The following is a 17,494-nucleotide window of genomic DNA, read 5'->3' on the forward strand; positions in this document are numbered from 1 at the left end:
CTTGCTCTGACACATTTTAATGACATTTTTATAGTTCTTTAAGAAATGAGAATATTTATGTATAGCATGTTAGATATGATAAAAGAACCATGATGCAGCCAGGCAGACGTACGAGTCTAGGCAATGACGTGGAGTCTGTGGTGGTGCCCAGAGATGGATGGGACAGGAGGGAGAATGAGGTCTTGAGGCTGAGGGGCGAGTGAGGGAACTCCAGACTTGCCATTATTGTATTCATATTGCCTGTGGGAGAGGCCCTAAAACCTAGATTGTTCATATGTGCCTGGGAGGAAAAGACCTGATTTTCCATTCCAGAAGAAATCTTAGAAATTATTTTGCATAGGTGTGGTGTAGAATGTAAGGGGAACAGGACATGGAAAAACTGAAGAGTAACACAAACTTATTAACATGTATCTGAAGGGGCCTTAGGACTTAATTACTATCATTATTTGAAAATGGGGCTTGTGTTTCCAAGGTGCTATAGAATGTGCTACCTGGTGCCATCAGTAAGGTCTTGAACTACACACAAAAGTGAGGAATGAAAACAAAGTGCTTTAGGATATAAATAAAATTCTAAGTAAGTAATGGATATTGGTAAATTTTTTTCTCTGTGTCTGAATCTCCTATTCAAAGCTTTATTCTGTTTTTCTTGAAGTGGTTGGTACTGGTCATTGTTCAAAAAAACATTGCTAGACTAGATTGACTGATGGTTTGAGCTGGTATGAAAAAAGAAAAGAACTAAATCAGATTTCCTCTCCCTGAATTACGGATGTTGTAATTGCAGTGTATGCTGAGACAAGACAAGTGAATTTGATGGACAGGTTTACAAAACCTGCAAAATAAAAAAAGAGGTCAAGTAAAATGTACACGCTAGCACACATGCCTACTAATGATGTTTATCTGGGCATGGAATTACTCTTAGGAATGTTCACTTGCTTTTTAAAATTTTATATCTGTTTACCTCTATGTTATATTATGTGCACTAATGATTAATGAATGCATTTGGGAATAAAAATATTTACATATGTTTCTTTATATTAGTCTCATATAAATTTTTTTTTTTTTACAGTCTAGGAAGAGTTCTAGATACACTATGAGTGCATAAAATACTGTACTTTTTTTTTTTCTCTTGTAAAGAACTGTAAAGGAGAAATAACTACAAAATATTCTTAAATACTTTCTGGTTAAAATGACATGGGAATTAGTCATGGCAGGATAATCAAATCTTATAACAGTAATATTTAATGTGCCATTAGTACTGTGGAATACTTTAGCTTACCTCATTGTGTAGAGCATAAGAACTTGTGCTGGGATTCATGTTGTGGTTCGGATTTGCATTCATGTGTCACCACCTCAGCTAGTTATCTAAGCTCCCAATGTTACTGATGGAGACCTGGCATATGATTCACAGGCCCACATATGCATGTCTAGATCTAAGTGAGATACACAAAGATATCGCACTTAGCAACCAGCTGCCACTCTGGATGGCTCCCATTTAAGGAAGTGTCTGGAATTTCACATAAGTCCTGTGTCATATATACCAGTCCCATGAGGATGTCTTGGATATGCCAAGAAATCTTAGGTGGCACCAGACACTTGCTTTTGGGCAACTGAGTTACTTTCTCAGGTGTCTATCTTCATATGAGCTGAATAACTCACTGGGCTTCATCGACTGTGTTGAGAAAGGGCTCAGGTCACTTGGCCACAGAAAGGCCTGAGCCCCTTCAGAGCAGTAGTTGGACACAAGGTGGGTTTTCTTACAGCACCTCAACTGGCACTTGTTGCTGGTATTTTACCAATTGAATGTTACCCTGTGTTTCCACTGACTGCAGTGACAGGTTAGATATATTACACATATGTAATAGATATACAGAACATATATAAATATCTGCATGTAGACATATAGATTGAGACATCTTAATCCACCATTGAATCCTAACCTTGCTGTTACCTCTAGATAAAATGCAGTTATATGCTTATCTGTGTATACATACACAGTATTTAACATGTAGTTTTTCTGAATTATGAAAAGTAATTCCTTCTAAAATTAGATGAGTTTACAATACGGAATTTTTTTCCTTTTTGGAGAAAGAGAGAAGGGCAAATTCAACATTTTCTGTTTTACAGGGATCACGTCCCAGAAGGCAGGACTTTAATACAAAATTCATAAAGTGCTGAGCAACTGTTTCATCAGTTGCTGTCAGTTGTATGTATTGCTGTCAGTTGTATGTAAGGTTGTGAATAGCAGCACAAAGTCCACATGGAGACTAGTTACTCTTGGTTTACCCTAGGGGTTGATACTGTTTGACTTATTCATTAATGACCTGGGTGATGCAACAGATTGCCCTCTCAGCTCATTCTCACAGAAGATACAAAAATGGGAGGAGTGGCTGATACACTAGATAGTTGTTCTGCCATTCAGAAGGACCCTGACAAGCTGGAGAAATGGCCTTATGGGAACTTCATGAAGTTCAAGAAAGGAAAATGCTAAGTCCTACATCTGGGGAGGAATAACCCCATGCACCAGTGCATGCTGGTGACAACTAGCTGGAAAATAGATTTGCAGGGAAGGACCTGTGGGATCCTGATGAACACCAAGTTGAACATAAGTCAACAGTGAGCCCTGGCAGCAAAGACAACCAACAGGCTCCTGGACTGAATTAGGAAAAATTTTGCCAGCAGGACAAAGAAAGTGATCCTCCATCTCTTCTCAGCACTAGTGAGACCATATCTGCAGTGCTGTGTCCAGGTCTGGGCTCCCAAGGACAAGAGAGATGTAGACATACCGGACAGAGTTCTGCTAGGGGTTATGATGATTTTTAAGGGATGGGAACATGTCTCATACAAGGAGAGGCTGAGAGAGCTGAGACTGTTCAGCCTGGAGAAAAGAAGATTCAGGAGGGATCTTATCAGTGTGTATAAATACCTGATAAGGGGAGTAAAGAAGACAGAATCAAACTCATCTCAGTGGTGTCCAGTGACAGGACAATAGGCAATGGGCACAAATTGAAATACAATAGATAACATTTAAATGCAAGAAAAAACTTTTTTTGCTATGCGTGTTCGAGCACTGGAACAGGTTGCCCCAAAAGGCTGTAGAGTCTCCATCTTTGGAGACACTGAAATGCCAACTGGACTCGGCCTTGGGCAGCTTGCTCTGGTTGACTGTGCTCTGCACAGGGTTGGTCTAGGTGGTCTCCAGGACCCCATTCCAGGACTCGGTGCTTCTGTGATCTCTTTTTTAAAAATTGCTTTTAAAAGAAAGATTATCACAGTCAACCTATTTTTAACGTAAAATATTATAAAAGGAAACATGATTTTGTATGACTATACAGGTGTTAAAAAAAAAACCACAGGAAAAATATTACGCAAACAACTTTGTTAATATTCAAGCCTAAGATCAGAGAGGCTGATATTACACAAGCTATCATAAATACTGCTATACCCACCAAATCCCTTATTCCAGGCTTGTGAGTGGGGATAAACAGATGACAAAGAGACACATATATCAAGCTAGAGATAAACAGTTACCAAAGACTGAGAAATAGTGTTACCAAACTAATCAGCATAAATGTCATATAATCAGCCATTGTTGTACATCCTGCTCCAGTTGTGTCTAAAGTGCTGCCATCATTGGTTTGATGGATTTGCTTTACGTCACTGAGGCTCGTCTTGTCTGGCATCCCTGCTGAGACAAATAAGAAAATATAGTATGATGCATGCCTTGTCACTACTGGCAACATGTTATAGCTAGAATAAATTTAAATATCCTCAGCACACAGACTGTCACAGTTTGGTTTCTAATTCTCATGTTACTGCCAAATTCAAAATCCTTTATAATTGCATCTAGAAATATACACTGTACTATATGGTTATTCATCGTTGAAAACAGTTCAGAGGTGTGCCAGCTCTGAACAAAGTTGTTCTTGTAGAAATATATCTCGACAAACATTTGCAGACTGAAGCGAACAGTTTTGCAAGTCCCAGTAGTACATAAAAGTCCACTGCTCACATCTTTCTTGGATTTGAAGGAAAGGGGAAATAATTTAATGTGAAATTGCATGTGTCTGGGTCCCAATATTATTCCAAAATAATGTACACCTGATGGAAGGTATGCAGCAAAGTATACTTGTCGCTATATAAAACCTTCATTTTGGCACAATTTAAACAGACTTTACAACACTGCAAGGCAAAATTGTAAAGCTAACTTTAAACAGGAACTCTCTCACTGAAGTCCCGACTGAATATTTGTACTTTTTTTGACCAGGGTAAATATTTCTCCATCTCAAAACAGTGATTTGTATGGAACAAGGATGTAATTACCCATTATATTTCCTCTGCCTGGTTAAACAATCAGAAACAGAAGGTCTTGGAGATACATTCAGATTTGGTAGCATTGTCAGCTGCTTGTATTTGCTATGAATAGTTCTAGACTAACTGTCTTATCCCATATAATAACTTGTGGCATGCCACTATCAATCAAAATTAACAAGTCTAAATTCAGTGTTATTACCTGCAACAAATATTGACATTGTAATTACACTGAGACTGAAAAAGGCTTCATATAAAGCAAAGTCAATATTTATGTAATTAGGTCAATACATATATAATTCAGAAGGTAAGCTCCACTGTTGGAACAGGAGCATTAGAAAGAAGCTCAGCTCTACTGAGCTGACATATTGATTTTACAGTCTGGGTTTCAGCATTATTATTTGTTGTTTAGGTACTTCTTTCCTCTCTGTATCACTAGGAAAGAAGAATAAACTAGTGATTTATTATTATTATTATTCAAAGGGACTGTGATGAAGTATAAATATTTTAGTCATGGTGTTATCATCTTTGTTAAGCTGGTTAATGGAAGCTACAGAGAATCCTCATTTTTAAAAGGCAGAATTCTTTTTGGTACTTGTGTTAAAAATACTCTTTTCTCTAAAAGCAGCTTGAAAGCTGCTCTTTGTGAACTTGCTGTATGTACTCAAATCTTCTTCCTGTAGCTTGAAAAAAGTGCATTAAGGGAAGATTCAGTGAAAGTCAATCATGTTGTCTGAAAAACCTGCTAGAATGAATTTGTCTTCTTTCCTGCTTTACTTAGCAGAATATACATCTATTTTGTGTGGATTTATCGATCCACTGCTCTTGCCTGGAATTTGTGAAAATTAGCTCTATGAGTAGAATGCAAGTGGACGTACAAGGAGGAAGAGTGACAACAGATGTTGAGAAGGAGGGAGTACAACTTCTCCTTATCATGCACATTCGGTAACGTGTCCAGAAAAAGAGCAGTCACTCAACACTTCACTGAACGGATGTTTGGTGGATCATCAAAGAGGGTGTGTCAAAGTGCTTTTTTCAGGGAAGTTTTGGAACTATAACAACAACAAAATGGTTTGGGTCATTTCTCCAGAGCATTAGTGAGGATTTCTCGTATTGAAAAAGGTTAATTTCAACAGATAGTGAAAAATTCAGCTCTCACCTATACAACAAAGCAGTTCACCAAGTGCTGTAGGTATAACAAAGCAGATTTTTCCCAGTGTATTTACAGATACACTGTCACAGTAGTGAAAGATATGGCCTTATCCTAAACATCCAGGATATCACTTATTATAAAAGATAATTATAATAAAAAGAAAAATATTCCTAGACCTTGCAGTTAAAGAAATAACTGGCTTCAGTTAGAGTATGTGATCTTAATCTGAAGGCAATGTGACTAGAAATTAAATACTGACTGGAGAGTCGGGTTTAATTTCTACCGAAAATTATATTGACAATATTATGGAAAATATGAAAAGAATAGATTTCATTTTATGGGAAATGTTATCTTTTTTTCTTCTCTCTTTTTTTTTTTTTTTCTCCAGACTCAAATGAAAACTGCAGACTTTAGAAGTTCCCATGAAAAGAGTGTTTTAAAAAAATGTTCAAACCTACCAATACATTTTCCTTTGATCGTTCAAAATGCTGTAAAGTATTGAATATAATCTCTGATGTTACATGCGTTGTACTGTTAGGATTGCAGTGTAAACATATAGCAAACATTTCACCTATTCAATCAGCCCCATATGTCTGTGCCACAACTTTAACTTTATTGAAAAGAGAAGTTCAAAAAATATACTTAGACACGCTCTTGTGAAAAAATCACTGAACAGAAGAACACTTTTAAAAATAGCCTATTTTAAAAGAACTGTGGTTTTTTTCCCACAGAATGCCATGTGTTTTTTTTATTTTATTTTTATTTTTTTAAACCTAGTTCCAATAAGTATAGATATAAATTCCTATACCTAGGCTATACTTTCTATTTAAAGAAGTAGGTTCTGTTGCCCATTATGCATCAGGATTTAAACATATATGTCACCTTTCATTTGTCATTATCACTAATGGAAGTGATCCTTTCCTCTAAATGAATTTAATTTTTGTAGTTCACAGTAAACGTGCAATGAGAGGTATCCAAACATTTATAGCAAAAGAGACTAAAACCAAAAGCAAATTTATTTGATTTTAGTTTCCTTACATACTAGAAGCTAAAATTATGTTATAGAAGATGCATTTAAGTTTTCTAAATATAAATGTTCAGTTTAATATCAAACTCATACTAGAGCTAATATTTTGATTGGAAAATGGTAAAATTCAGATGTTTCAGCTGAGATTCAGAGTTTTGTTCTGAAGAAAAGCTAGAATTGCAGCAGAGCAGAAGATAAATGTCTTGGAAACTAAAATGCAAATATAACATTTGCATGAACCTCTATAAAGCAAAGCTGCCAAGTATCACATTCCTGTCCCCATCATCAGCTGTGAAACTCAGTTAGTGGTTGCAATTTAAAGTATTGCCCTGCTATGGTTTAGAAAAAATTAATCAATAAAAGAATTTTACCAAACATTGTGATAAATGTTGCAGTATCTCATTGTAGTATAACAGCTGCAGAGTATTTTGAACTGTCTTTAACATCTTATAAAGATATTTAAAGCTTGTTGTGGTCAATGGCTCAATGTCCAAGTGGAGAACAGTGATGAGTGGTGTTCTTCAGGGGTCAGTACTGGGACAGGCACTGTTCAACATCTTTGTTGGTGACATGGACAATGGGATTGAGTGCACCCTCAGCAAGTTTGCCGATGACACCAAGCTGTGTGGTGTGGTCGACACGCTGGAGGGAAGGGATGCCATCCAGAGGGACCTGGACAGGCTGGAGAGGTGGGCCTGTGTGAACCACATGAAGTTCAACAAGGCCAAGTGCAAGGTCCTGCACATGGGTCAGTGCAATCCCAAGCACAACAGGCTGGGCAGAGAATGGATTGAAAGCAGCTCCGAGGAGAAGGACTTGGGGGTGTTGGTGGATGAGAAGCTCAACATGAGCCGGCAGTGTGCGCTTGCAGCCCAGAAAGCCAACCGTGTCCTGGGCTGCATCAAAAGAAGCACGTCCAGCAGGTTGAGGGAGGTGATCCTGCCCCTCTACTCCGCTCTTGTGAGTATCCCACCTGGAGTACTGTGTCCAGCTCTGGGGGCCCCAGTACAGGAGAGACATGGAGCTGTTGGAGCGAGTCCAGAGGAGGGCCATGAAGCTGATCAGAGGGCTGGAGCACCTCTCCTGTGAGGACAGGCTGAGAGAGTTGGGATTGTTCAGCCTGGAGAAAAGGCGGCTCCGGGGAGACCTTACAGCAGCCTTCCAGTACCTGAAGGGGCCTACAGGAAAGCTGGTGAGGGACTGTTTGTGAGGGAGTGTAGTGACAGGACGAGGGGTAATGGGTTTAAGCTGAAGGAGGGTCGATTTAGATTAGATGTTAGAAAGAAATTCTTTTCTGTGAGGGTGGTGAGGCACTGGAACAGGTTGCCCAGAGAAGCTGTGGAGGCCCCCTCCCTGGAAGTGTTCAAGGCCAGGTTAGATGAGGCTTTGGGCAACCTGGTCTGGTGGAGGGTGTCCCTGCCCATGGCAGGGGGGTTGGAACTAGATGATCTTTGATGTCCTTTCCAACCCAAACCATTCCATGATTCTATGATTGTGAGAGTTAATGGCACTGGCAGCCTTGAGAGCTGACCTGTTATGTTCTCCAGAATAGCTACAGCAACAATAAAACTTCCTTCCAATATTCAGCAAGAGCCTTTAACCTTGATTTGAAAAGTCAAACCTAAAGTCATGGAAGATTTTTATTTGAAATGGACCTTTTCTACTGAGATTTGTAAAAATTTTACAAAAATGAGCTCTGACTTTTGAGCACGAGATGCTTGCCTACCAGGGGCCATGCTGGGACTTTTAAGCATTTTAAACATTTTAAATGGATGATCCTGTAATAATGGCCTAGTTTAAAACCAAACCAGAAAGTGTTTGTGTAACTGTAGTCTAACCTCAAACACCATGCTGTATTATCTTCTATCTGCTGAGTAACATATATCAGAACTAACATGGCTCTTCCAGGGAACATGAAGCTGCCAAATGAGCTACTGTGGGAATCCTGTTGGATACAAACCCTGTCAAAGTTTTAGAGAGGAGGAGGAACTGGATTTCTCTCTCTGTATCATTCTTATGATGTTCTGAAAGATTCAAAATACAGCTTTTGTGGCACAAGCATTTTCTGAGAGCCTCAAATATGAGGAACAATTTGAGTAAGGATGGGACAATGTTTCAGATAGGAAAAAATTGTGGAATGTGGCTTTTACAAAACAAAATTCCTGTGAAGTTGCATGCAAAATACTTCTTTGAAGGACATATAATTATCTCAATCATTATATGTAAGCTAAATTTTGGGATCTTATAACACATGAGCTGTAAAGAAAAACTTTGATAACTAGTTGAAGATCTGTCCCAAAATTCATAAGAAAGATCATGAAGAAGCTTTATGAGAGGTTAAAGAAATGCACAAAGGTCAGATGAATAGACCAAAAACCTGATGTGCTGTAAATAAATGTTTAAATATGAAGTTGGAAATGTAATTTACAATAATGACATACCTGGAAAAAGATGACATGTAGGTATCTTGGTCATGAATTTATAGAAGTCAGTAAGGAAAAATAATATTTTGGGGAAGTAGAAGATAAATTTGGATGCAATTGATAAAGTAAACTGAAGAATTTGTGGGCAAAGGCAAAAAGAAGAATAGCATGTTGATTAAGAGGAATGAAGGGACAGTGATAGAGCAATGGGTTCAGGAATTTTCAGCTTTCAAGAGATAGGACAATCTCCTTATTGTGTCAAGTAAACACCAACACTGACTAATATTGACGTATTTTTGTATTATGAAGGAAGACATAATATTAGTTTGACTCCTGCATTTCACAATAATGAGGTCTCAATAACGACTTTATGCAGTTAAACTTTAAAAAAATTGCATTAATTGATTTTAACAAAAAGGAGAAAAAAAGTGTTTACTTTGCATTGTCATTCCATAAATTAATATTAGTTACTAAATCTGGGGTTTTTTTGATTGGCCAATCTTTTGCCATCTGGAAATTTTAAAGCTTTTAAAGAATATCTCCTCCCTTTCTTTACTGTTTGTTTTTGATTGGTTTTGGTTTTGTTTTGTTTTGTTTTCCCCAGGTTTTATTCTGAACTACATATCATGAAAATGTTTCAAAACATAGTTATATTAACTAGATCACAGAGCTGTGTTGAAATACCTCAGACATGCTTCAGTTTATATGTAGTGATTGCTGTGAAAACTTGCATTTCCTACTTTAAATAATATTTAGATTCCTTTACTGAACAGTAGCTATATGTGAGAAAAAAATATTCAGTATATGTCAGAGCACTCCCCAGCTAGTGTGTTTAAGCCATTAATCTTAAAAACATCACAAAATACTTATGAGTATCCAATGCTCAGAAAGAAAAGTAGAAACAACGGACTACCTCTACTATTATTTGAAGATTTTTCCATGTGAAGTTCATGTGATGTTGGCCATGAAGTCTCAATGAGGGGAGAAGAAGATGTCTGAGAAGAACTATACTATGAAGGGTACCTGGCAAAGGACTAATTTCTTGAGGCCATTTTCGTGTTTTTATGACTGCATCTATACTTAGAAAAGCTAAGGGTGTCCCTAAAAGGAAAGCATATGCTATATTATGCTTGAACATATGCCCTTCTTATGGTACACATATAGCAGTGCATGTACTCACTCCAGGAAATCTGTGTGTTTTTATGATGTAGAGTAAATTTTGCCCTCTCCATTGCACAGTAAGTGAAATGGAAAAGAGCAGGAGGATTGGAATGGATGATTTCAGAGGTCCCTTCCAAACTCAACAATTCTGTGATTCTATAAGTATTAAATGTTTCACAATTCAGCACTAGTCATGAACAAACAAGCAAACAAAAAAAACCCTGTTGGATTTCACTAACAAGTAGTACAGAGGAAAGGAACCTATATTGCTTTACCATTCTTTGACTACATTGCTTTTGAAGATGTGAACAGTGGTATGAGAGATATCTCTGCTGAGAATTAAGTCAGGAATCAATCGAGTGAAAACTGTATCTCTGCTTTATTTTGTTTAGTTTTCATTTAATGAAGGAGAAATTAACAGCTAATCTACAGAGAGTAAAGAAATGTCAAAATTTTCAAGCATTTTTCCAATGAAGCTTTGGGGATTTTTAGGCTTTAATTTTAAAGAATAAATTATCTAGCACTGCACATTGGTTTGCCATATCTGAATTATAAATCAGTTTACTCAGCTGAATTTCTTAATACTTCAAACTTGTCTTTCAGTGAAGCTCTGTTTGCTACAAGGTTCATGAGAAAACAAGAGAGTCAACATTATTCATTTAGAATGAGTGAAGGCTTTTGGATTATGGAACCTATTGTTATATAAACATACATATAATGCTGCCCTATCAATAAAATTAATGAATTAGCACAGAAAACAGCCTTCATTGACACTAAAACTGTATGTTGTAAAATGGATTTGATTCCTATCCCCTTGTGTCTTTCTGTGAGGTCTAAAATCTTAATTTGGGTGCAATAAATTTTTTGTATCTGATTGTGTCAATTCCAATAGCTTGTCAGTAAAGGTAAGATGAAAGAAAAAAGAAGGTTCAAAACCAACATTAGTAGATTTCACCAAAACAGTAATGTCTTTGTTTTACTATTTAAGTCTGCCTGTGACCATTGCTTGATGTTTTGAGGTGGGAGAAACAATAAGATATCGTGAAAAATTTAAATAATCAGTCCATTGGGACCCCTAACTTCTGGCATCCAGTGATTAATGTGTGCCTTGGAGCATAGGGATACATATTTATTATCCTTGTAAAGTAGAGTGATTGATTCTCATAGTTCTCATAAATTCATGCTACTTTTTCTACAGCCACATTGTGCAAGAAGAAACCAAACCAAAAGCAATGAACAGCCAAAATAAAAAAACCCAACAAACTAAAAGTATGCTTACACCTTCTCAGTTGTATGAGATCATTTTTAACTATGAAGGCCAGAGTCCTTAAAATACATCCACTAAAAACAATTCAGTACAGCTTTTTTAAAATCACAGATGAGCTCATATTTTGGCAGAATGGAATTTCATCTGCTTTGCTATAGTGGTTATATGGGTCAGTTTGTGTCAGAAATGATAAGCTTAAGTGCAAGCACCATCCCGAATGCAGCATAAAGTAGCATTATGCTGATGCTGAAGCGGTGAGCTTAAGAAGAAAATAACATATGATATGTGAGGCGTGATTAATTCTACTTAGCTTTTCACATCTTTAGAGTCTACATCTACAGCTAGGGTTCAGTTGGTCAAACATAGCCGTCTACAGACATTTTAGATACAGGGGAGGGAAGTATCGCAGTTGGCATACAGCTGCCTTTCCAAAAGAAGCCTGATTCTTATAAAACACTTTAAGGGTGTTTTGGACATCCTAGAGCATCTCCAGTGGCTTTTGGCACTTATGTTTAGACAACTGAATCCTGCCCTGCATCAAAGTTAGTTACTGCAGCTCCTATTATAGTGAATGTAGAGAAATAAGTAAATGCAGAAGAAGGAGATGTACATATTTAGTCTGGATTTGGACAGATGAATCCTACACTTAATCACATAATAGTTTCACCATTGAGTGTCCAGTGAATATTTTCTGACATATTCCCTGTCATTATGCTTTATGATGGAAAAACAAAACTAAATATTGAATCATGTAGCTCTGGCAAATGGAATACATTTTAGAAATGATAGGTAGGAAAACTAAAACAAAAAAGTGGGGTATTAATTGAGCTCATATTTGTTTCATCTGTAGTCCTATATTTTCACTTTCCTACCCAAACCTCTGCCTTTAAAAATTTTTGGTTTCAGCATCTGCAGTTGAAGGGCAGGATGAAGGGCTGCCATATTGCCATCAAAATAGTGAATGTCTGATGTGTGCAAACACTTCTGAGAAGCTAGTACTTCATGAAAGTGTTTCCTGCTAAAGTACAGAAAGAGTCATTGCAGCTATATTTACATAGCTAAATACACATCCCAGAAGGCGATCCTTCAGGCAAAGTGGTGTTGAGTGGCTTATGGCTACCATGCTCAGAGATAGCAATACCTAGAAGAAACTGCTAAACAAATCTCCGCTACACAATACAATGCCTCGCATCTCTTTTAAGCCACAAGCAGAGGTCTCCTTGGCTCAAAGACCCAGTTGTCATTTCGTTTGCTTGCTTTGAGTTCAAAGTGCCCGAAAAAAAACCATGAGGGCTGTGCTGCAACCCACCAGGTGGTGTTTTTATAACATGAAACTGAAGGAGTGCATTACAGGCTCTGGGATATGATATCCAGGCATGGGAAAGTGTTTTGAAAATAAAAGGCCTGCTGTTGAGGGACTTTGTAGGGCAGAGAAATCCAAGCCTTCAGCCGTCTGGTTTGTGTTGCCTTTTGGAAGCAGTCCTTGGAATGAATTATCCACAGAACTTGAGGTTTGTTTTGGAGGGTCAGAGATGGTTTCCCTTTACGCTGAGCCATGGAGTGAACTAACATTTATGCAATGTGGACAATGAGAACTGACACCAGGAGACAACTCACAAGCTAAGTTATTTGACAGCGTAGACATAGCCAGTAAAATCACTGAAATTTGGAGAATTGCTTAGTATCATAGGAAGGTTCTGTACTGTGATATAAATTCTAGCAGCAAATTCTTGATGTCCTCATGAGTCTCACCTCTGCAATTGACCAGTCATTTCTTTCAGTGAAATGCAATCATGTGGGTTTCATGGCTGTTCCTAAGAAGAGTAGCTCAGGAAACCTGCATCAGATCCCAGGCAGGACCTTCAGTATGAGCACCAAAGGACCGAACCTGACCTATATGCCACAAGGTAATGTGGAACAGGGAGATGATGCTTACTTAGGAGCCAAGCCAACTGCAAATTGACATTTAGCTTGCCTCCACTAAGGGAGATAATGACTGGGATTTTTGCGTCCGTATGTGATAATCAAGCCACCATTAGATTTCTTTAAGTCTCAGAGTAATTTTCTTGTGCTTTATCCAATCTATTCTCGAGTGACAGAGTTTTCACCAGTTTCCCCAGGAAAATTATGTCACTGTCCATATGATGTAGTATGCCATAGCACGATGCAGGTAAGAACTCTTTGAAACACATTGTACTGAACTGTTGTCAGTTTTTGCTCTCTATACACTAAACATAGATACTGTCATGAAGAAAGTTTCTGGAGTAGGTAATTGGTAGTTATTTGGATGAAATAATTCAATTTAAAATCCTCCTTTTTGACTTCATATATTCTAATGATCATCGTAATAATACACGTCAACACAAATAGCAATCATAAATGAACAGGGAATATCAAGATGCATGTAATCTCACCTACAAACAAAGGAGTAGTATTACTGTTATTGTTAGAAAGCAATTAAGAAGTCTGCCTAATGGCATTAGCTAAGAGAATTCTGCATGGTTAACCATATATTAGGAAATGAATCCAACATATCATGTTTAACTGCACATATTTTATGAAATCTGTATATATGAGAAATAGAGTGTAACCAATGATCTTAACATAAGTCTGGCAAGTCATTTTAACTACAAGAACAGCAGACATTAAGTCTCTGGTCTAGTATTTGAAAGTTTTCTTTCAAAGTTGACAGTGGCATTTGTTTCACATTATACATTAATGAACTCAGTATTTCCATTTAGAAAACAAAGCTTTTATGAGTTAATGTAACACAAACAAATGGTGTCACAAACCAAACCATTTCCATTTATTTCACATTCTTAAGAATCAGAAAGAGATAACAGTATTTGTTGAAATGGTTAATGTATAGGGTTTTTTTACTTTCAAGTCAGTTTTAGCATATAGTGAAGTATTAGATGTGTAAAGGACATAGTTTTATTTTGCATACAGAGACTAAAACATAACTGTATTTTTCGTCTGAGGCAGAAAGGACCACAGTAACTTTCATTAGATCTATTTCTATTGCTTTCTCATGCAATAGCTTCTAAATCCATGTTCATTATAAGACATGTTCATTATAACTTCAATGCTCAAGGGTGCTGGAATCAGCATTGTCAATAATGCCAGTTATAAATGAAAAAATCCATCTTTTCAATCCTTTACACTACTGAAGAACCTTTAACATTTATCATTAACCTATGCAAAGGCTTTGTAATCAATACAGAATTATAACAGGACTAAAGTCCCATAAATCAGACTGGGTAATAGCAAGCAAATTCTTCATTCTTTGAATTTTCATCTGATCAGTACTAATTTCCTTCCTACGAGTTCCTGTATGTCCCATATAAATTACTGTCCTTCGAAACAATTTATCCATGTGATTTTTTTTTTTTTTTTCAATTTACTGTAAGATATTTATAATTAACAATTCTGGTTTATACAAAACTACCATCTGGAAGAGAAAGATGAATTTGAACTGAAACTCCTGAAAGTAATATGTGAACTTGGATTAAGGCGGAATGTTACCAATTAGGCTCATTAAGAAAATGAAATATTTTTCAGTTTTTTAAAAATCATTCAGATTCCCAAGATTTGTTGCCCAATTTCACTGTAGCAGTTAATTGTTTTACTGTTTGTCTGGATGTTGTTTTTAAAATGAAGGTATAAAATCAGTCTTTTCCAGAAGATTAATCTGAACTGAACCAGCTTCCATTGTTAAGACGATGAAGTAACTTTGGTAAGTTTTTCAGGTCGGTCCACCTAGAATTCCAGTTATTCCACTTTCTCTTAAGAGAAAAATAGCCTGTAGATTAGCTTAATCCCCTGAAACACTGATACATTAAACTATCCTTCTTAATTTTTGCTTTAAGGCATATTTAATGACATACTTCCACAATTTAAGCTGAGTTAAAGCAGGACTGCTTGCAGTCATTTCCTCACCGTGTCTGCCAGGTGGGGGCTATAACCCACCTGTGGTCACGCACTGGCATGTGCAAGATTCCTGTAGTGAACCTGTTCCCAGAGGTGAGCGATCAGATCTGTGATTTTTCTTGCTGAGGTAGTTTTATTGCGGCTTGAGCTTACTTTTAGAACCACCCCACAGTGGGATCAGATAAGTGCTGGCAAGAGGAAGAAGGATCATGCTGTTATAATCTGGGAAAGGACTTAAGCTGTCAGCTAACCATAACATTGTAAAGCACACAGAAACAGACTGAGAAAAACATATAATCCACTGTTGATATCTGGCCTGAACCCACATCAAAGACTGGATTACTGACAAAAAAGGAAGTGTGGAGCAGTAAAGAAGGTAGATGTCCTTGTCTCCGTTCCTTCCCTGTAAACAAAAACACAGCTTTTCTTCTTATAAATAAGAATGGAATACAGAGATTCTCTTCAGTTGCTGATTTCTCTGCCTTTTTGGGATAACTTTTCATTCCCCAAGTTTTAGCTCAGCTATTATGTTGAAAATGTATCAAAAGCATATGACTCAAAAGAATCTGGTTCTCGATGTCTTCTTAGAAATGCATTTTCTAATCAGATTATGAGGTTTAAAAACTACAATTTTTCATAGAAATTTTTGGTCTGATTTTCATTTCAGAGACAGTCCTTTCTGGCAGAGCATTTCAATTTCTTTCAGTCTAGATGAATGTCTGTGATAAATACTGTGGTGCTTGCTGATAAATATTGATCTGCATCCTTCAGTGTGTTTAGTGTTATTAAATGCCATAGGAAGTCTTGTGTCTCAGTGCATCTCACATGTACAAGATCTTTGATCTGAAGTCACTAAAAACGGACAGTTCAAACATCAAAACAAGTGCATTCTTTAAGTTTAGAGATAACCGTCAGGCAGTTCAAAGACTAAACCTGGTACCTGTAGCAGTTTTACCTCTCCCTAGGAAAGCTGGCTTGCAGAATTCATATCAATATGCAGGTTTCACATAAACATACGGTTTCCATTCAGCAACATACAAATAGTGCTGCTTCTGTTTGGCTCCCAAGCATCTGTCCCTGAATAAAAAAACCTGCTTTCCCCTTGTGCTCCCACAGCCTAACAAGGCTGACCATTGACTTGATTGGCTCTGGTTGACTGACTGGGAGAAAGTAGTTTCTAACAAAAGCAAGATATCAGTCTCCAGGCTTGTAATGAAAAAAGCGAGTAATGTAATAAACAGGTCTCAAGATAACATGTGGGAATAAGGAAAAGAAAGATTGAGGAAAAAAGGATTATTTGTTTTCCAGATAGGTAGTGTGGATACGAGGGAAGCCAAAATAAAAAGAAAATCTGTATGGTTTCAAGAGTTTCTTCTTAAAAATACACAAGCTGTGTCTGCTCCTTTCTTCTAACTGAAGGGGAAGGCCCATCTACCTCAACTTACTTAACTAACAATAGTGTAAAGAAAGAAACTGAACTGCTATATCTGGTTAATTTGGTAATTTAGAGATATTTTCAAAACAGGATTTTAGGCATAGCGCATCTCTTCAAAGAGAAGAGGAGTACAGATGGATGAGAAATAGCTGAACTTTCACAGTTTAGGTTTTTAGCCTGAAGATATTGATCCAAGAGAGAAAGAATTGAGTAAACAATGACTAAGGGTTGAAAAGCAAAGAGAAGAGAAGAGACAAAGGTGACCGCTATTTAAAATGACTCTGTGTGGACCTGTAAGTTAAAGACACCATAAATTTGCACTCTTTTTTTTTTGGTTGGGAGGCACTAATTTTGGCTTTAGAGCTACTGCCAGTGGGGCATGGTAAGTTGAGCTGTACCACTGTTAGTGAAGAGGCACGTGAAAATGTTAAAGACGCTAGTTTTTCATGCATGGGTGAGTCATGGGAACTGAGGGGATACACTGTGGAGTCATTCTGTGAGCTTTCTTTTCATTTTAAGCTAGCAAGTTCTTATCCTGACCATTCACTGCCCTTTAAGCATAAATGTTCTTCTTGAGCCTAACTAAGTATCAACAGACCAAGACCACCTCCTCCACCACACTCCTGTTCTCTGTTGAAGCATCAGCATTTGGCGGAAGGGGAGATGATAACAGAGTGACCTTGGCAGACAACACTATTCACTGTTTTTTTTCTTTTAGGTGTAAATAGGAAGGTTGGACTCAGGTCCCACAGGCAGTGCAGCAGAGAAAGTTTTTCAAGAAGCCTGTACC

The 17,494-nt window shown here is 37.3% G+C and overlaps 1 protein-coding gene across 3 annotated transcripts in view; it reads right to left on the reverse strand.

Annotated features, from left to right (window-relative positions):
* Positions 1 to 556: 556 nt before the first annotated feature.
* Positions 557 to 17,494, reverse strand: part of GPC5 (glypican 5) — an 806,281-nt gene continuing 789,343 nt past the window's right edge. For 2 of the 3 annotated variants that reach the window (XM_054839901.1, XM_054839871.1), the window contains one exon: positions 557 to 3,685. In XM_054839901.1, the coding sequence (XP_054695876.1) occupies positions 3,525 to 3,685 (161 nt within the window). In that variant the 3' untranslated portion in view covers positions 557 to 3,524. The remainder of the gene's footprint in view (positions 3,686 to 17,494) is intronic. The other variant, XM_054839880.1, reaches the window with a different exon arrangement.

This window comes from Grus americana, chromosome 1, assembly GCF_028858705.1.
Source record: "Grus americana isolate bGruAme1 chromosome 1, bGruAme1.mat, whole genome shotgun sequence".
NCBI lineage: Eukaryota > Metazoa > Chordata > Aves > Gruiformes > Gruidae > Grus > Grus americana.